General features: G+C 39.0%; 1 protein-coding gene across 1 annotated transcript in view; it reads right to left on the bottom strand.

The window, feature by feature from the left end:
• The window catches only part of SYNE1 (spectrin repeat containing nuclear envelope protein 1), a 392,090-nt gene that overhangs the window by 277,018 nt on the left and 94,096 nt on the right, over window positions 1-20,976 (bottom strand). Inside the window, exons 6-14 of the mRNA XM_059700015.1 lie at window positions 20,277-20,297; window positions 19,716-19,808; window positions 18,439-18,617; window positions 16,389-16,585; window positions 15,620-15,729; window positions 11,946-11,996; window positions 11,001-11,108; window positions 9,049-9,186; window positions 7,864-8,028 (exon numbers count right to left, since the gene is read on the bottom strand). Coding sequence (XP_059555998.1) covers window positions 7,864-8,028; window positions 9,049-9,186; window positions 11,001-11,108; window positions 11,946-11,996; window positions 15,620-15,729; window positions 16,389-16,585; window positions 18,439-18,617; window positions 19,716-19,808; window positions 20,277-20,297 — 1,062 coding nt within the window. The remainder of the gene's footprint in view (window positions 1-7,863; window positions 8,029-9,048; window positions 9,187-11,000; window positions 11,109-11,945; window positions 11,997-15,619; window positions 15,730-16,388; window positions 16,586-18,438; window positions 18,618-19,715; window positions 19,809-20,276; window positions 20,298-20,976) is intronic.

Here is a 20,976-nt window from a genome sequence, read left to right as displayed (position 1 = left end):
AGCTATCATAGAGTGGTATTTGCTTGCCATTTAAAGTAAGTTGACTATATTACCACATTTTAGGAAAATACCCTTATGGTTGGAAGATTTCAAGTAAGCACAGGGAATTTCCCGTAGATATCACATGTTAAGTTTGTAAGTATTCTTTGCAGACTGTATAGAACTCCATAATTTGAATAATTTATTTAGAATAATTTATTTAGATTAATTTGAATCTCCCTTGGTTTGTTTTCTGAGGTTTTCACTGTCAACAGACTTATTTATATAAAGATTTACATGAATTTCACAATTTCTAGCCAATTGGAAAGCAAGACAGAGGTGAACAATTTCATGCCATATATTCTAGAGCCTAGTTTATTTCTCAATAGCAGAATAAATACTCAACAGCTTGTCACTCACTGAAAAGTAAGACACCTGAGTCCACCAGAGTGATATGTTTAAGTGAATATTGTTCCTCCCACACCAGGATTTAGTGGATTAATTGGAGAAAACAGAAGCAAAAAAAGAGCCTAAAGCCTTATGAGAAACACGTGATGGGAGGAAAGAATGAAAGGCTCTCATGCTCTAAATTAAAATGTTTGAAGTCATATGTGTTTGTTGACATACGTGACATTAATTTGGGGGCGGGATATTAATTTTTACATTGTAGAAAAAGCCAGGGGCAAACTATTTCTATCCTGACATACTGGTATTTGGCTGTATCTATGTTTTAACCTGCTTTGAGTCTGTAGGTAACTGCACAGATGCTCACACATCTCTCTCGCCCAGAAAGAGGGCAGTACGTGCGGCCAAGCTGGTCCAGAGGACAGAGGACTGTCCCAGAGCAGCTACTGCTGTATTTCAGTCACTCTCTACCTCCCTTCTATGATCCAGATACATTTCTATTTCAAATCTGTTTTATCATTTCTCTGTCTGAACTGATGAGAATTCCATTTCCCAGTTACTCAGTCCCCAAATCAGTGTCATGTCTGACTCCCCTTCCTTCATAATCAATATCTAATGCTGAAAATTTTCTTTGCTCTGACCTAAAATTTTATTCAGAATCTGACCATTTCTCACCATCTCCACAATGACCACTCTGGTTCTGGTGACTCTATTTGGATTATTGAAACTGGTTAAGTGGCTCCTACCCTTTAACCCAATCTATTCTCACACAGCAGCCAGGGTGATGCCATTAAAAAAGTGGTAATAATTGCCCTGGCTGGTGTGGCTCAATTGGTTGGGCATCATCCTATGTACACCATGAGCTTGCCGATTCGATGCCTAATTGATGTTACTCTCTCACATAGATGTCTCTCTCTCTCTCTCTCTCTCTCTCTCTCTCTCTCTCTCTCTCTCTCTCTGTCCCCACTCCATTTCCCTTCCTCTCTTTCTAAAAATAAATAAACTATTAAAATATTTTTTAAAAAGTGATAATATCATTCCTCTGGTAAGAAAGTAGATGGGTAAAGATGGTTAGGATATGACAGAGAAAACCAACAATGCCAAAAGTGCAATTAAGGAGAGTGAGAAGGTGCAAAGAAACAATATGGAGCAAACATAGGGGCTTAACTGTAGGCACAGAAAAGATTACCAAAAAATAGAAGAGACAATTTTGAACCATTTTCTGATAATAATTTTGAAAAGTTAGGCAAATGGCACAAATTCTTAGAAAACACGAATGAGCAATATTGACCCAATTAAAAATTTGGAAGCCTGGATATTTCTAAAACCATTTTTAGAAGCTGGGAATACAAGAGAGAAAAAACAAGCAATGAAGTTGCCCTTATGGAGCTGAGATGACAGTGTAGGAAATCAAGCAATTAATGAGGTAAATGATCAAAACAGTAGTTACAATGAAGGGGGAAAGAGAGTGTAATTTCAAAGAGGTGGCCACAAAAGTGTGGACTGTGAGGTAACCCTTCTATAAAGGCCCAAAGGAGACAAAGAGGCACATCATGGGAATATCGGTGGAAGAACGTTTCAAGTCAAGGGGGAGAATATTCCAGAGTGACGGCAAGGGCAAAGGCCTTGAGGTAGGAATGTGTTTCCCTTTGTGATGTCATCTTTTCAGTGAGCTTCCACTGACTGCCCTACTTAAAAATGCAACACCACTTAACACTTCCTGTCCCTTTGGCTTCTACTCAAACATTTATTTATTATGTTTATTATTGCTGATCTTCCTCCTCCCACTAGAAGTTAAGTTACATAAGGGTAGGGCTTTTTGCCTATTTTGCTCATGGGTGTATCACAAACGCTTAGAACACTGCTTTGCACATAATAAATATTGTGGAAAGACTAGAAAGTCAGAGCCATAGGAGGAGAAAGAAAACTAGGAAACCAAATGAAGAAAGTGTGTCGAGGATAAAGGGGTAACTGTGTAAAATGATTCTGATAGTGATACCACCGGAATTAGCTAATCCTGTCTAATAAAAGAGAAACATGGTAATTAGCCATACATCCGCTACCCTTCCCATTGGCTAATCAGGGCGATATGCAAATTAACTGCCAGCCAAGATGGTGGCCGGCAGCCAGGCAGCTTGAAGCTAACATGAGGCTTACTTGCTTCAGTGACGGAGGACTCCAACGTTCCCGGCCTGCCTTGCCGGCCTCTGAGCTTGCAGTTTGAAACATTGTTACAAATATAGAAGCTAAACAAAATCCCAGAAACCTGCTTTCAGCGAGCCGGGATATCAGAGTTGGAGTTGATACATTGTTTCGATTATAGAACCCAACAAACCAGATACCTGCTTTCAGCAGCAGAGGCCTCAGAGCTGGAGCCAGAGCTAAAGCTGGCCCAGAATAAAAAAAGAATAAAAGAAAAAAAGGAGCAGTTGGGAGCTTCAGTCACCCGCCAGCCTGAAAACAGCCCTCAGCCCCTCACCCAGACTGGCCAGGTGCCCCAGTGGGGACCCCCACCCTGAAGGGTGTGTGACCAGCTGCAAACAGCCATCATTTCCTCACCCAGGCTTGCCAGGCACCCCAGTGGGGACCCCCACCCTGATCCAGGACACCCTTCAGGGCAAACCAGCCGGCCCCCACCCGTGCACCAGGCCTCTATCCTATATAGTAAAAGGGTAATATGCCTCTGAGCACCGGGATCAGCGGAGCCACGAGGCCTCCCGGCACCGGGATCAGTGGAGCCACAAGGCCTCCCCGCACCGTGATCAGCGTGACAGGGGGCAGCGCCCAAACCCCTTGATTGCCCTGCGGCTCTGTGTGACAGGGGGCGGGGCCACAACCTCCCTATCCGCCCTGCTCTGTGCCTGATAGAGGGGAGCACCCCAACCCCCTGATTGCCCTGCAGCTCTGTGTGTGATAGGGGGCAGCGCCCCAAACCCCTGATCGGCCCTGCTCTGTGTGTGACAGGGTGCGGCGCCCCAACCCCCCCACCCCCCATGGGCCCTTCTCTGTGTGTGATGGGGTAGAGCCTTAACCTCCCCATTGGCCCTGCCCTGAGTGTGACAGTGGCAGTGCCCCAACTCCCGATTGGCCCTACTCTGTGAGTGACAGGGGGGAGCTCCTCAACACCCTGATCGGCCATGCTCTGTGCGAGACAGGGGGGAGCTCCCCAACCCCTTGATGGGCCCTGCTCTGATCGTGATAGGGGGGAGCGCCCCAACCCCTGATCAGCCCTGCTCTGTGCATGACAGGGGGCAGCTCCCCAACCCCCTGATTGGCCCTGCTCTGTGCATGACAGGGGGTGATGCCGCAACCTCCCCATCAACCCTGCCTTGAGTGTGACAGAGGGCGGTGCCCCAACCCCCCAATCGGCCCTACCCTGAGCGTGACTGAGGGTGGCATCGCAACCTCCTAATCCGCCCTGCTCTGTGCATGACAGGGGGCGGCGCCCCAACTTCCCAATCAGCCCTGCTCTGAGCCCGACCAGGGGCTGCACCTAGGGATTGGGCCTGCCCTCTGCCACCCAGGAGCAGGCCTAAGCCAGCAGGTCGTTATCTCCTGAGGGGTCCCAGACTGCGAGAGGGCACAGGCCGGGCTGAGGGACCCCTCCTCCCCCCCAAGTGCACAAATTTTTGTGCACCGGGCCTCTAGTTATTAATAATAGGAAAGAAGCAAAAGGAAGGCCAGATATTATAGGCATGTCATTTGGGGCAGCTTCACTTGTGAAGTTTCAATTTCACACTCCCCATGGGATACTGGCCTAGTCCCTGCAAAACACTAGGGGGAAAAATCCAACAAAGAGAAGACAGACACATGCCCAGTAACATTGGGGTGACATAGAAAAGGTATTTGCCTGTCAATAACATCTGGGAACAGAGATGGTTGACCAGAATGGGTGTGGCCACTGCAAGTTCATCAACATTTGGAGATATATATCTCTCTATCTCTATCTCTATCTCTATCTCTATCTCTATCTATCTATATCTAAAAGGAATTCTATCTCTTGTTGCTTTTGTTGCTTGGAGTACACTCTGTTGATTCTCCTGTATTTGCCCCTACGGTCCACAGCTATTTGAACCCCACACGCAATGGATTCACAGACTTTAGTGGGGAAACCAGGCAAACTAGCCTGATGGACCCTGCGCCAACATTGGAAGGGAGCTCTGAACACTGACTCTGATTTCGGCTCTACCAAAGCCCCAGCTACTGAAGTCCAGTCTCTTCTACGTCTGGACTAAGGGAAATGGACACTTGAAAACTCAGAGGTGTAATTCCACAGAAATAAAGGTTCCTACAATATCTCATCTTCCCATGAGGAACTCCGGAAACGCTTATCCTAGCGGTACCAAGAACCCCGCCCCCACGAGCAACCTGGGGAGACGAGCCCCTCTCCTATTCTGTAACAACAGGGGAGGTAATGTGAGGCCAGAGAATTGGCCACTGAGTGAGGGTCAAGGAGATCCCTGCTTGGGATGCACAGCATTGCTAGGGATAATTTGGTTGGAATGGGTTCTGGGAAGAATGGGGGGAGAGTGTTTTGGAGCCAAAATGAAAGCATAGGCAACTCTTTCCAAGAGCTTTGCTGTTGTAAAAGGAAAGAGGAAAAAGGGGCAGTAGCCAGATGGGAAAGTATAGTTAGGAAAGAGACACGTTTTATTTTATTTTTTTAAAGAAAAAGAATTTTTAAGATGAGAGAAATAGCAGCCTACTTTATGTGGGTAGGAAATATCCAGCAAAAGAGAGAGAAAAGCCACAGAGAAGGGGAGCCCTCGGGGAGCTGCCCTCTGCAGAGGAGCAGGGAGGATGGGATCTAGTGCAGATGGGGCGGGTGGGCCTTCCCTCGGAGCACAGATGGTCCACCCATAGTAACAGAAGTGAGGACGGAGATTCAAGCACAGATGCCCGTAGGTGGGATGCTGTGGTCGTGGGAGCTTGCGGAAATTCTTTTTTGATTGCTTCTATTTTCCCAGAGAAATAGGAAGCCCTGTCAGCAGCTAAGAGTAAGGAGTGGGGAGGAGGTGTGGAAGGTTTGAGGAGACAAGGTATGAAATAGTTGTCCCAGGAACAGAGAGGGAATGGAGTTGGGAAATGCCTTTGGAGTGCCAGGCAGCCTGAAGGGCCCACCTGGGTTAGTCATCATGCCCGGGGTGATTTTCTGAGCCACAGTCAGCTGCATGTGTGTGGGCAGGAGCTAGGCAGAGCGTGGGCTTTCACCAGGGCTGTGCTTTCACCAGGGGAGTAGGACAAAGTGAGGCCTGGATGAGGTGGGCAGCGTGTGTACAAGGAGTAATCTGAATGACTGAGAACTGAATTTAGCAGAGTACAAAGGGACGTAATTGATGGCACGGGAGGATGCGGGCAGTGAAATGGCAGTAGGATAGGGCACAGAGGAAATGAAGACTTGGGATTGGGGTGATTTTGTGTGGACGGTGAGATGCTGAGACAAGGCACATAACCTTTTTCTGCCAAAACTTTACTTACCTGCAAAATGAGAATAATAATACCTATTTCATATCCCCAATGTCAAGTGCTTAGCAAAATTAAGTACTTAGGACTGAAAGATGGCTAAATCCTCAAGTGTAATTAGCTATGATTATTGCTGTTAGCTTTCTAGATAACTGAGTATTAGGGCATCTGAAACATTGGTCAAAACATAAAATGAACTCTTGAAAAAATATATTTGTCTGAATTCAATTTTCAAAGACTGCTTATATATTAAGTAATGAAAGACTGTCATGTGTTATATTAAAAAATGTGATGAATGTATAAAATCAAGAATTCTAGATCTTGAGGACATATTTAAGTTTCCATGGCATGAGCTGTAATTACTTTGGGAATGGGATGCGAAGATAATATTCTCAAACATTCTTGCTGACATATTGATGAGTCCTCTATTGTGCTTTTCTCAATTTACTGCATTTTCAAGTGAGCCCAATATAGCAGAGCAGAGTACTGATACCGAATTGATGAACTGATTTTTCTGCTTTTGAGAAAAGTCTATCATTTTAGTTTTCCTAACCATGATTCACATTTCTCACATCCCCAAAGCTTAGCTTACTATAGGCACCTAATAAATATATTTTGAATGAATGAAAATTTACCTTATAATTGACAATTACATTGCTTTATGACTCTACGACTTCAAATACCTATGCCCAGATCTAGTATGAGTTCCTACCTCAGTAAAAAGATCATTCTGGAAACTTGCCTGGAACTTCATCTTAAATTAGCCCCTACCAGCCTCTGCTCGCTTCCTATTGTCTTCTCATCCTGTTCCCTGGCTTTCAGTCTAATCCTGTCTGGTTTTCAGTCTCAGATAACCATCATCTCTGATTCCTACCCTTCCCTCCTCCCCACTCCAGTTCACTTCTGGTTTTCATGGTTGTTTACTGCTCTTTGGCAGAGAGATGCTTCCGGCTGCACACTTAGTGTTTGGCACAGGGTCTCTCTCTCTCCAGGGAGCCAGAAGAGACAAGAAGAACCTCAAATCCTATAATCACTGAGAAGACTAACAGCATGCATCAGATTTAAATCCATACCCCATCAGGGGCAGATGCCGCCTAGAGTGTACTCTGAATTAAGATTTCTGCTGCATCTTTCATGCTAGTAAACAGCAAAGTTAATATTGTAGGGCATTTTCTCTTTGGTGGAGCATTTCAATTAGATGTAAGTCTTTTAATGAACCACAAACACATGCTGTTTCTCAAACTTCTGGATTGGAGGCACCTTCACCAGTCTCCCTGGTGCATATTAGCTGAATTGACACATTTATCCGCAATCAATATGCATTCTACACTTACTGGTACAACCCTATGGGACTCCTTTTGTATGAAATATTCACATTGGTTAAGCATTGTTTTAATTGTTACAGGATTTACATAAAAACAATTTTTGGATTGTCTTTAGGGTGAACTGCTAATTGCTTAAAGTGGTGGTATTAGTGTAACACGGCTTTAGCATTTCCCCCTATTTTTAATATTCTGGGAATCTCAACATGGATGTGACCTAGGCTTTTCTGGAAGCCAAAATCCAATGAATAACAGTGTAACCAGGTGGGGAAACAACCACCAGCCTGCCTCCACCCGAATGCAATAGCGTGGAACGAGGCAGGTGGCTGTAGAGACTGACCCCATTAAAGGGCCCACTCCGAATATGCACGGCGCAATCCTTTATTCCATTCAGCTTATTCTACAGTGAGTTTCAGTTTGGCACTACCGCCATTTTTTGGTGGATATTTTTGTTGTTATGTGACATCTACAACATCATGACTTCTATAAGAGCAATAACTAAATATTTGTGTTCCGGGTTATTTATAAGACTCTGAGTTCTGGAAAAGCCACGAAGCCTCGGAGCTGTATACGCAGTGTGACATCTCTGAGTCAGTAGGAATGGACGCCCGGGAAGCCCGGTCAGTGTGAGTTCTAAACTGGCCACATCTCCACACCACATTACGCTGGAAGGTCTCCTGATCAGCGTTTTTACCTTGTGCTGCTCACGCTTCCGCTGTATTGTGTTGGCGGTTTCCTCATGGACCTGCTGAATGGTTATTTCCTCCCGCAGGGCCACCTCTGCCCTGTACAACCAGGCACCTATAGTGCCCAGAGGCGCAGGGAGAGATTTATCCAGCTGTATATGCCAATCAAAGAGCTGAAATGCAAAAGGAGAAAGACCGAATTATCTCCAGTACAGAGGCAATTCCTAAAATTCCCCCAAATGATTTTAAAGCCTACATAAAGCTTTACGTTAATCATTTCAGGTTAACTTAATAAATATCAAGTAAGAAATTATCTGTGTTCAATCTGGTGCTCTGAGGATAGGGAGGAAATTGCAGTACAAGGACTGGGGTGCGGACAAGCTCAGGGATGCAGGAATTCATGCACCAGCTCATGTGGATCACCCCACATGCCAGTTATCAGAAAAACCAGGGTCATCTAGACATCTCTGGACGCAGGCAAGTGTTCCGGATTCTTTTTATAATCATACAATTCTGAACCATGTCTGCATGTCTTCCACTTCAGTCAGTTCTCAAACACCTTTTTCCAGCTTGATGGAATGCCAGGTAGAATGGGGTAAGGTACTTAGAAACTAAGCCAGTATTTGATGAAACTTATGGGAAAAATAGATTATAGAAACAAAGAAAATAGGGAAGTTCAAGGCAAATAGCCCTCTTAGTGATAGAAATGTCACAGGTTTTGAAATCTTGGTCTTTAAGTTTGCAAAAGTTACTGAGCAATTTTCCTTCAGGTTCATGAAAGACTAGGTAAGAAGATAGGTTAAATTAAAGAATATAAAAAGAATGTGAATATAGGGAGATTATTAACTATTGATGAAACATGATTACGGAAAATGGAGAAGTTGTGAAGGCTCCAGTGTTAAACAACCCAGAGTTAATTTGTGTAAAGTGGGAAGTAGCCCTCATGGTCTTCCAAGATTTCAGTCTGTCATGTGGTCAGTGGTGACAGCCCATGTAGGGCAGGCGAGGCAGGACAGGTGTTATATTAGCACTTCCATTAACTTAAAGGACAAAGATTTTCCCACAGTAAAGCCCTTCCTGCTTCAGGCAGAGGCAGGGGACCCGATGCAACATCACAGTGTGGAAAAGGATGATGGAAAATGTTCTTGACTAAACTACGTGAGCCCCATGGAGTTAATCGTGGGGGAACTCACCCTGGAGGACACTCGATCCCAGGACTGTTTCACCAATGCTTGGTCAAGTGACAATTTACCGTCTCTCTGTAATGGTTGTATTAAATGTTCAATCTGTTTCCTTTTCATTTCATATTGGACTCTGAAGTGCTTGAATGACTAGAAGAGGAAAAACAGCAACAACATGGCAACGAGTCAAAAAAAGCAAAGGAAACTACATTTCCTAAATAACAACCTTTTATATTTGGATAACACTCAATATATGTTGTTGATAATAACAATAACAGACATGATAAGAATAGCAGCTGCCATTCATCATGCCCTGACCATGAGCCAGGCCCCAGGCTAAGTACTTTCTACACATTTTATAGTAAATTAACACATCCTAAAAGGTGACTCCATGTTCACATGTGAATTGAAAATACCACTAACATGTATACTGATGTTAAAGAACATGAGGCTGGCCCTACAGAATTTAACAGATAACAAACACGTCTAAAAGAATGTCCAAATCTCAGAGTGAACACACATGTAAATCTACATAAAGAACACTGGGGGGAGATGGTGAATCAATATTTTACCACAGGGACTCCTATTAAACTTAATAAAAAATTACCAAAACATGAAATCAATCTTCAATGTTATTCCACAAAATTCTATGCATGGAAAAACTGGAAAATACACTATTATTTGAAAGTGGAAACAGAGAAAATGTTGATGACACACAAACCCACAAACAAAAGGAAATGTTCCCTCTGTTCAGATTTCAGATGATCTCTAACCCTATTTCACAAAACTGGTGATCATACTGGCCCAGAGGAGTGTTTCTGTTTTGTGCTTTTCTAATCCTGTGGTTCTGATTTACAAAATAGCACCTGTGCAACAGGTACTTTTACAACTTGAAATTTCGTTTATGACAATTTATGCTAAAACTAAAACTCACTAATGGACCAAATAAGTACATGTACTCCATCCTTGCATTTCTATTCTCCATTTATTGGTTTAATCATTTATTTTAATGGAGCTCATCCCAGAAAATTTTATTTTGGGGGGGAAAAGATTACACTGAATTTCAAAGCAAAAAAAAAAAAAAGCATATCCTACACATTGTCTGCTTTGCCAACTTTATCAAATGTCGTATCGGTGGCATCATCCATCTAAATTCAGGCACATTTTGTAGATATGGTTATATGAAGTCACACACCAATGCAATAGACAAATCTTTTATTGTTTGCCATGTTGACTCTCTCACATCATGATACCTTTTTTGTAGTGCAAATGATTGAAATATAATGTACACATAGTATAGCTTTGCTACTAAAATGCAACACTACCTTAAATATGAGGAAAATGTCAGTGCTGCATAGAATAAGTCACAATTTCATTGGGAAATCTGTCACATGATTTTGTGCCTTGGAGGTAGAAATTGGAAGCCAAGTCCAGTTAATAATAGTGTAACATGACTGGGGCAAACAACCACCAGCCTGCCTCACCTGAATGCAATCGTGTGGAACTAGGCAGGTGGCTGTAGAAACTGATCCCATTAATGGGCCCACTCCAAATATGCACGGCGCAATCCTGTATTCAATTCCGCTTATTCTATAGTATTTTTTAATTTGGTACTGAAACCATTTTTTGGTGGATTGCTTTTGTTGTTATGTGACATCTGCAAAATCATGACTTCTATAAAAACAACTAGGTATTTGTGTTCTGGGTTATTTATAAGATTCTGAGTTCTGGAAAAGTCACGCAGCCTCAGAGCTGTATACACAGTGTGGACCCACACAATTCAAACCTCTCATTTATGTAGAAACACAATTATTAAATCACATGCAAGCAAGATAATGCACATGATTTCTTTATGGACTTTTTTCATTCATATCACTTGAAATATTAAACATAGATTAAATGACATATATGAATCTTACTCATGCAAGGCTTTTAAAAACTGAAGTCTCGTTTTCATGCATTACCTGATATTTATCCTGCAAGTTTGCTTCTATCATCTGTGCCCTTGTCAAATCTCTTTCGAATTGCTCTATCCAAACTTTTGTTTCCTTCAGCATTAGCCTGTCTTCTCTCTAGGAACCGGCAGATGTTATAATTTTATTAGAAACTGTGCACTTAATTGCTGATTAATACCAGATTGATCCTAGAGTAGACGTAATATTCAATCATTCAATTGTCTCTGAAAACTCTTCTCTCTCCCCACCATCACGCCTTATTGAGAATAAAAATCAAGAGTGAATTCTGTAAAAGTACATTGATTTTATTTGAATACTAAAATTATCTCTATTTTTTCTTTCAAACACACACACACACACACACACACACACACTAATTTAATTAAGAAAATGTTTACAAAAAGGGAATGTCTTAAAGGGAATGGTTGAAGTAGAAAAGTATATCGGGTGTATTCCCAACAAGAAAATTTTACTAAACCGTGTGAACTTTACTAAACCATGTGACCCAATATTGGGCAAAAGAGATGCGATTCACTCAGGAGTATAAATTAACTGAATACTTACCTATTTCAATTAATGACTTCCTTCTTAATTATTTAAAATATTAAAAAGTCTGTAATTTTATTTCCCATTTCAAATATAATAAAAACAAATCTTATCACTGTAAGGTTTCATTTTTATTAGTGCTATTAAGTGTTATTCAAGAGGCATTAATTGATGTCATATATTTAAAGATTAGTGGAAAAGTCTATGGGAGTGGCTTAGGCTGTAATTAACATTCTACAATAATTACATGTGTTATTTGTTCTAATAGAAAGGAAAAGAAAACAACAGAATTAAGGTATTAAAAGAAACGTGTATATAAAAGCAAATACATGCAAAAGAATGGCTAACTAACTATGGAATGGAGGATGCTTGAAAGAAGTCACTAATTCAAGATTACTTAAATCTTACCTTAAGATTTTGGATAGAATTTGCAAAAAGTAGGAAATCTGGAAATATTTCCTAACAATATGAAAAGATAATATATAGGAAAATAATATAAATCAGGGACAAAATTATATAGGAAACAAGAAAAGAACAATGGGGAAGCATTTGTCTATAAATAAATAGTAATTTTAAGGGTATAGTTACTTTAAGATGTTTTTCATAGTTTTTTAAAAATATATTTTTATTGATTTCAGAGAGGAAGGAAGAGGGAGAGAGAGATAGAAACATCCATGATGAGAGAGAATCATGGATTGGCTGCCTCCTGCACGCCCCCTACTGGAGATTGAGCCCACAACCCAGGCATGTGCCCTTGACCTGAACTGAACCTGGGACCTCTCAGTTCACAGGCTGACGCTCTATCCACTGAGCCAAACCGGCTAGGGCTTCATAAGTATTTTTGTGTGTGTTTTGTTTTGTTTTCATAACTTTTGAAGCATCAAATGTTTGAATCCAATAAGGCAATGTAGTATTCCGGCATTTGATGTTTTCATTTTAATTTGTAATAGTCATATAAGGCAATATATGCCTTTTATAAATGTCTTTTATAAATGCATTTTGAAATTTTAAACTTTTTAAAAGAATAATGTAGCCTGGCCGGCATGGCTCAGCATTTGAGCGTCAACTGTAAACCTGGAGGTCATGGTTCGCTTCCCCGTCAGGGCACAGGCTGGGTTGTAGGCTCGATCCTCAGTGCGGGGTGTGCAGGAGGCAGCCAATCAATGATTCTCACCGTTGATGTTTCTGTTTCTCTCTCCCTTCCTCTTTGAAATCAATAAAAAATAATAATAAATAAAAAAAGAACAATGTCAAGAAAAGGTATGTGGATTTATTTATTTTCTCTCTCTAAAAATATGATCAGAGTATGCATCTCTTTCTGTCTCTATATCAACAATTAAGGCTATGCTGTGCTTCTGAAAGCAGCCAGTAATATTTGTTGCAATGAGAGAAGGAATAAGTGATAAACAACTGAATATTTAATTGGTGAGAAACATGGATCAATAGGACTAATTTTTTTAAATTTACCATTGAGTACTGATTATCCAGGGAATATCTTTAGTAAAAGTTTCTTTATCTGTTTTATTGATTGAGGTAGAAAAATTATTGTGTATATTCCAAGAAAGAAAATTTCATTTAAAATGGTATCTAATTTAAATAAAATTATTTAAATAAATTCATAAAGAGGACATAGAAATCAATTACACCCAAAATGGAAGCCTGGTAGATATATTGATGCCAATATTTAAAAGTTGATTTTAAAAAAGCACTATTTACTAAGACTTGCGTAGACAAGTACTGAGTGTTTGAAGTGATGGCATCAATAGCCCCCACAGGGATAGTCTATAAAATCTTCATGGTTCATGAGGCAGCATTAGGAGGTCATTTAGCTTCATTAAATGACTTTACATCATGAAAATATACATTTTTCTACTCAAAATAATCATTTTAGGTGGTTATGCCCAACTTCACAAATGCCACATTAAAAGGCGCAAAGTTTAAAATATATTTTTCTCGAAATTAATTTTTGAAATAACCCTGTAGAAATCATTCACATCCACTTTTTAGGGAAGGGACAGAGGGTATTTTTAAAAGAACAATAGAACTTTTTTTTCAGATAATGAGAATGAGCTCAGGGAAATAAAGCCTCTTTAGTAAAGTACATTAACAAGCTTATGCCAGGAGTGTGTGTGCGTGTTTCAGGTCTCTAAGGGTTTTTGTTTTAAATTCCTGTTCGTGAGCATTAGGAAAGCACCCCCTTTTGTTCCTCAGACTTCCCCAGCCACCAAATTTACTCATCCAGAGAGATGGTTGATGTCAGAAATTAAAATACTACGAGCTCTAAAACCAGATCAGAAATAAATCCAATTGGGTAACATAGAGACGTCAGGTTTGAAAATCAGAGGGAAAGCTGGTTTTCTCCATGCTGTGTTGTCTAAAGTGCTTTCTTTAGAGTTTCTCATTTACATAGCAGCACCCCTGTCTGATTATAGTCTCAGAAACCCAGAGATCTCCCAAGGGCCCTAAGCACGTGACTGGAGATCTGTGCTGGGATTTGCACAGAGTCTGAGCTTTGGCCTCCGGGGATGGTCCGTAGGGACAATTACTCTGCTAGCCATAGGTTAGCTAGTCACTCAGGTGGTCCATGCTTCTGCCCGAATCCTGGCAAGGAACAAAAAAGGTTTCCTGAATCTGTAGTTTTTAAGAAACTACTATAGTTCTATCAAATGCTGGATTAACTTCATCCAAGCAACCAGGGACAGGGTTCTGCTTAATTCTCTTATGAAGTCACTGATTTCTATTAGTGCAACGCCTTTTCCTGTTTGAAAAGTTTGGGCTATGTTCCCCTGGCCTTTTCCCTCCTCAAGCCTGTTTCTGAGTTTATTTTGAAAACCTATTTTATTTTGTTCTTTTGCTTTTGCTGTTGCTCTTCATCGTGTTCTCAAACTGCTCTGAAAACTCTAGATGAGATTTAAGCAATAAAGACAGAGGGATTGTTTTTAACACATTTTGAAAATTCCATTTGTTACTTTTTCTGGTGTTGTTTTGCCTTATAATAAATTATCCATATAAAAAAAATACTACTTTTAACAAATTAGGAAAATGGTAATATCCATTGTTGTTAAAGCCTGAGAAAACAGACTTTCTGGTGAACTAGCTAAAGTATAAAATGGGATAATTTTCCTACAAGGGATTTGAAAAGAAAAAAAGTTTCAAAAAGCATTAAAAATCTGTTAGTCTTTAGCCTAGGAGGTACATCTCTAAGACAGAACTATAAAACAATGCTTTATTGAAAAATTGTTCACAGAAGCATTGTTAATATCAGCAAAAAATCAGAAATTTCCAAAAATTAAAATTGAATAAATAAATTACTGTACATATATAAGAAGACCTAGAGAGAATGACATTGAAAAGTTTTGTACAGTGAAAAGAAAATTTAAAATTGTATATATACTGTGATTCTATTTTTGTTAAAATATTATATATGCCTATAAATACATAGATAAATGTTTGGATATCACACTAACACATTAAATGATTTTCTAGAATACATTCTTTGTAGAAGGTTGAACAGAGATAATTTCTTTTTTTCAAATTTTGTTTTTAATTATTACAATAAGCATATGTCATGTGAGCAGTATGAAAATATGTAAATGTTATTTAAACTATTGAAAGGCTAAAAAATCTAACCATGGCGAATAATTAGAACTTTTACAGATTTGCCCTGTGTGATGTGAACAGTAATTTATATAATAAAGTCTAAAAGTCAAAATTAGTTTTCATCAGATTGAATAGAACAGTGGATTCAAGATCTAGATGCACAAATGATGCAATGGATACGAAATGTCTTCCATCCTTAAATTACTAAAACAATGTTTCCCAACACCAATATCTTTCCTCAATTTTAACTTATCAGTGTTACATTTCCAGCACTTAATATTGCCTTTTCTGTCATAGTCAGCATACAAATCAGAAGTCTTTCCCTCCGATCACCTCCCAAATCAGTGATATCTATTCTTTACTCAGTTGCTCAATATAAATATGCATTACAATTTAACTTTTTGGAAACAGAGCGCTTATGTAAACATCTGAGTTACTGTCATTGAGTGCATATCATTACTTAAAGAAAAGCCAATACTTACATCATTCTCTAGCCCATCAGTGACTGTATTGTGGACGTCAGGATAGTGTTTCAGAAACTGGGCTACATAGGTCATAATAGACTTCTCATCTGGTTTATCCACATCAACGTCTGGAAAAACCAAAACCAAATTAATTTATGTTAATTAGATTATAATGATACAAGCTTTGAAATCTAGCCAATTTACCAAAGATACTATACTCAAGGCAGAAGAAAAACATAATTGATATTTAGAAATATTTTTGGGGGGACAAATGTAGTCTGAATCATACATAGTAGAAATTTTATAATTCATAAAGATGACATTTTAAGAGCTTTTAGAAAAATAGTACTTGTTTCATTGAAATCTCAACATTAATTGATCAAAACCCTGAGATACTATTTGGCTATTTAGGCATTCTCCTAATTAATAAAATACACAAAATAGGTAAGTTTCAGAATTGCAGTGGGTGGGTAGCATTTAAAACACAGACGTGGCACTTAATAACAAGTGACTATCTAGCTTGCATAACTACATCTGGCCAAATATACCCCCCCCCCCAAATACAGAGCCACGATATCAAAGTGTCATTTGGAGCGATAGAGTTATAGTGTGTTACCAATTATAGCAGTAAATATTTTTCAAAATGAAAATCAATACAGGGAGATATTATTTATATTTGTGCTGTTCTCAAATTCTCAGTCCTTTCATAGAGTCGTGAAAATCATGTGTAATTTCCGGGTGTAACACATACAAGTCTACTGAGTTGGGCAAACGCTATTGAATGTACCTTCAGGATCTAGTAACCTGGGGATCCCCAGCTCCGTTTCAGCAATGGTGAAAGCCTCCTCCAGGTTTTCTCGATTGGACCTTCCTTTCACCCTCTCCAAGTCCACTAGCTCTGGCCGAATAGCATGGATGACTGAATGAAAGGCAACCCCGTTTCTCCAACTCCGCCCAAAGTCTTTGATTTCTATTCCAGTATGCCTTCATGAGATTAAAAAAATAGAAAGATGTCACAGTCTGAATAGATAATATTCATTTTTTCTCAAGGCCCCGGGCAGAATCCAATTCTCTTAAGCAATAAATGATATGGGGCTAGCTATGCTAGTTAACTGGTTTTGAGAAAAATTAAGCAAAACAATATTTTAGAGGGTAAGAAGTTAAGATGTAGAAATTCTAGTGCTATACTTAAAGACTTTTATATGAGATTTTTTAGTGATAGAGATACTCAATTGAAAGCACATTTTAAAGAAAACTAGTTTAGATTAAAATGTCTAGCAAAATAATGGTAAAATTATAAAAATGTATATAAAAATAACAGTTTAAATAATGATAAGCAAATTGTGTTGTACATGCGCAGGTTATAATAGACATAATATAATAGACATTAGATGAAATAACATCACTCAGTTCTCTTTTTTTACCCTATGTTCTCAAAATTTCCATGAACTGAAGCAAAAAAAACATATCTGATAAACTGATTAGCATCAAAAGTTCATAAATGCCCTTAATTCTTATCTCAGTAAACTTAAGATTTACTTTAAATTATGTTTTAGCAATGTACATTCAGCTTTCATAAAATACATTGTCCTAAAAAGAGCATCATAAGATATAATCACTGGCTTTCTCACAAATATTTAAAAAACAATTTTGTAAGACTTCAGTATTTGTCAAGTAGTCTTGAACCCTGTCCTAGTTCTCTTAGAGTTTCTGTCTTTGGTAGAACATTTATAATTTCTTCAGCTGACATACTGGCCAATATCCACCAAGATTGGGCAGAATGTTCTGTTATCTATTCATTTGTACATTCACCTCTGGATCCATCTTACTTTTCTATCTATATTTTCCCTTTGCCCACGTTTCCTCACTTAAAAACTACATAATTTAGTAACACTAATTATATCTTCTTTATGTTTGTTTTTGTCTTTCCTTATTTTGGCTTTTCAAACACTTTAAAAATAGAACTCCCTGTGTTTAGGGCCTCAATATTTTATAATGGTAAGTGCTTGTTTACAACTATTTTCCGGAAGTGAAGAATAAGATCCAGATTAGATTTAGGCATCCAAAACAAAACAGAAAGTGAGTTCATTTTACATGTCATTTCGGAAAATCATACAAAAGCACAGCTTCTATGTGAACACATCTTACCATAAAATATTGCTATGCTCAACTGAAAGCTCTACTGAAATTGCTACAAAAAGATACTTTTTCAAAGTAGTATTTTTCTACCCAGGATTATCACATAAATGTACACACATGTAAATTCACTATACCTAGAAGGAAACAAAACTAGAAGCAAATTATTCAGCCATAAAGCTGAAGTTGACAAAGAAATCCACATTCCAGCTAGAAGATGAAACCAAAGGATAAAATGAATAAATAAAATTGCTAGAAACTTTCAGTAAATAATAACATGTATATTTCAAAATGTGAGCCCTAGTTCACATTATTACTAAAGGGAACCCAATAGTCTTACAATGAGATAACCAAGTTTAAATCTTAAATTTATTTGTGTAAAGATTATTTAAGAGGAGCAAAAGTCCAAAGCAATGACTTTAATAGAATTATCCCGCATGCTACTAATCAAAGTGTAGGGATTAAATGACTTAATCAGTCCTAGTGACATAAATGAAGAAGGAACTGGTATTATCACAGCATTTTCCTAGAGTATTAGTATTTACATTTTAACTCAAGGAAAGAGTGAAGCGAGACCTGAAGCAAAGCCATTCACTCAAACGCCTCTTCAAATTTTGCAGTCACGGGAAGATGCACGCGGTATGCATTGGTAACTCACATTCTTCAAGGGTTTCAAATGCAACCCAACGCCCGGGACTTACTTGGCTGCTGTGTACTGAACCCACTTTAACAAAGCCTTCTTGGCGTTTCCTTGGATCTTGGTGGCCACCTTCCGCTTGCTGGGGGGGCTGGCGGTCTCGGAGCTGACCGTGCTGTCCACAGAGGACGTGCTGCCGGACAGGGACTGCAGCTGCGGCAGGTTGCTGGTCAGCTCCTCGATCTATGTGGGCGGCAAAGGTGGGCGAAGATTTAGGAATTATCTTTGTTCTTCTTTCCTTGGATGGTTCACTTTTCTAATTAAAAATATTTTATCTTAACTCCCTTAACACTGTTGACAAAAGGTAAGTTTTTAAAGGGCAGGATGGATGGGTGTCCTACTCCGTGTACTTCTTGCTGTATTTAGAACTACACCTCTGTGTCTTATACACAGTAATAAACACTCTAATCCATGCGAATTAATAAATAAAACCTAACAGTTATCCAAACTCATGGAACGTACAACACCAAAAGGGAAGCCGAATGTGAACTGCAGACTTTGAATGATAATGATGTGTCAATATAGGCTCATTAATTCTCAAAAATATACGGCTCTGGTCAGCATGTTGATTATGGGGTGGCAATGCATGTGTGGGTGTAGGGTTATAGAGGAAATCTCTGTATCTTAGGTTCAATTTTGCTGTAAACATAAAGCTGCTCTAAAAAAAAAAAAATGAAGGCTAGACTGGCCAGTGTTGCTCAGTGGTTGAGCATTGACCTATGAACCAGGAGGTTACAATTCGATTCCAGGTTAGGGCCCATGCCTGGATGTGGGCTCAATCCCCAGTGTGAGTGTGCAGGAGGCAGCAAATCAATGATTTTCTCTCATCATTGATGTTTCCATCTCTCTCTCCCTCTCCCTTTCTCTCAGAAATCAATAAAAATATATATTTTAAGAAATGAAGGCTAGAACTGTTATTCTGGATGGAATGGCAAGTTCATTTCTCTCCTTAACGTCTAATAGGAGCATAGACCTGCTCCCTTTCAGACAAAGAAAAGCGTTCTGAACTTGCTATAGCAATATTTCATCTTCACTGCATCCTGCCCACTTTTCAGATCGGGTACTTATGCCAGAATTCTTCAGGGAGGTACATGTACAACTCCTTTAGAGATAAGAGGAGGAACTTCTGCTACCAAAAACCTATGTATGCGTGAAGGTCAGATTTCTGCCAGTTTGAGAATCAACCTCAAAAGTACGACAAATGACAGCATTATTAAAATGCCCACCATTACTTCCCTCCATGACATTATAACAACTAATAAGGGAGCTATGGCACAATACCTGGAAGTAGAGAATAATGGTCCACACCAGTCCCAGAACTATTGAGGGTCGGCCATCAGCAATATCAGTGGAGTTAATGTTGACTAATTTGATCTGTTTAAAAAGAAACACTGTGCTAGCAATGCACTAGAGATTATAACCCATTTCATTATGCAATGATGCGCACTTTATTAGTCATCAATAAGACTTGGTCATGCCTGTGTAGTGATACACACGAGTAAGTAGGGTGAGCCATAATAAAAGCAACAAACACATGGTTTCAGTGGGAATTTCAGGAGCATTCATTAGGTGCACACAATAAAATTAACCACAAAATGAAATTAAAAACCTTAAATTGAAAAATATGACATCATGCAAGGGATTACCAACAAAATACCAGACAGAAAAAAAAGAGAAAAGGTTATTCATTACATTCAAAACTTGACTGGAACTTAAAAGAAACTGTGATGAATAATTTAAGAAGATGCACTTACTTTGAAGTTTGCTACCAAATAGCATGAAACTTATGTTCTCTTTTACCTATAAAAGTCAGGAGTTAAAAATTCTAAAATTTGTACTAACCGGTGATCCTCTGTACATGGACTGACATGAAAGGCAAAGGGAGAAGATGATATATACAAAAAATAATCTTTGAAAACCAGCATTATTTGTTCAAAGGGAATAAAAATATAGGAAGTAAATTTAGAGCATTATTGGCAGAATACATTTTAAAGACAAATGAAAGCCAAGAAGTAGTAAAGTAGAAAGAGACTGATAGTATTTAGTTCCCTATTTGGGGCATTGATAATTATAAACTATTCAAGACACATGTCAAAAAAGTTATTTCCTCAGTCCTAGCAAAATGAATTTTATCTCAGTCAATCACCACAGAATACAATTAGAACTACTTATCCTTTTCATAACCTCTAAACAAAGACAAAAATTAATAATAAAGTACTTCTTAAACTTCTAGCTCAATAATTCTCAGCCACAATTTCATTAGCTGTTTTATTAATTGCATCACTGTTTCTGTTTGAATGATATTAGAAGAAATCTAAGTGCTCATTCATAGGGGAGTGGTTAAATAAACTCTGGTACATCCAGACCATAGAATACTACGCAGCTGAGAAGATGAGGAAGCTGTCCATGAACTGACTCGGATGGTTTCCAGGATATGCTGTTAAATTTAAAAAGCAAAGTGTGAGAGTGCATCACTAGCACACTCCCCTCATGTCAAAAAGAAAGTGATATATGAAGAAACATCTGCTCATCTGTGCAAAGG

This window comes from Myotis daubentonii, chromosome 6, assembly GCF_963259705.1.
Source record: "Myotis daubentonii chromosome 6, mMyoDau2.1, whole genome shotgun sequence".
NCBI lineage: Eukaryota > Metazoa > Chordata > Mammalia > Chiroptera > Vespertilionidae > Myotis > Myotis daubentonii.
This window is presented reverse-complemented; position numbering and strand designations above follow the sequence as displayed.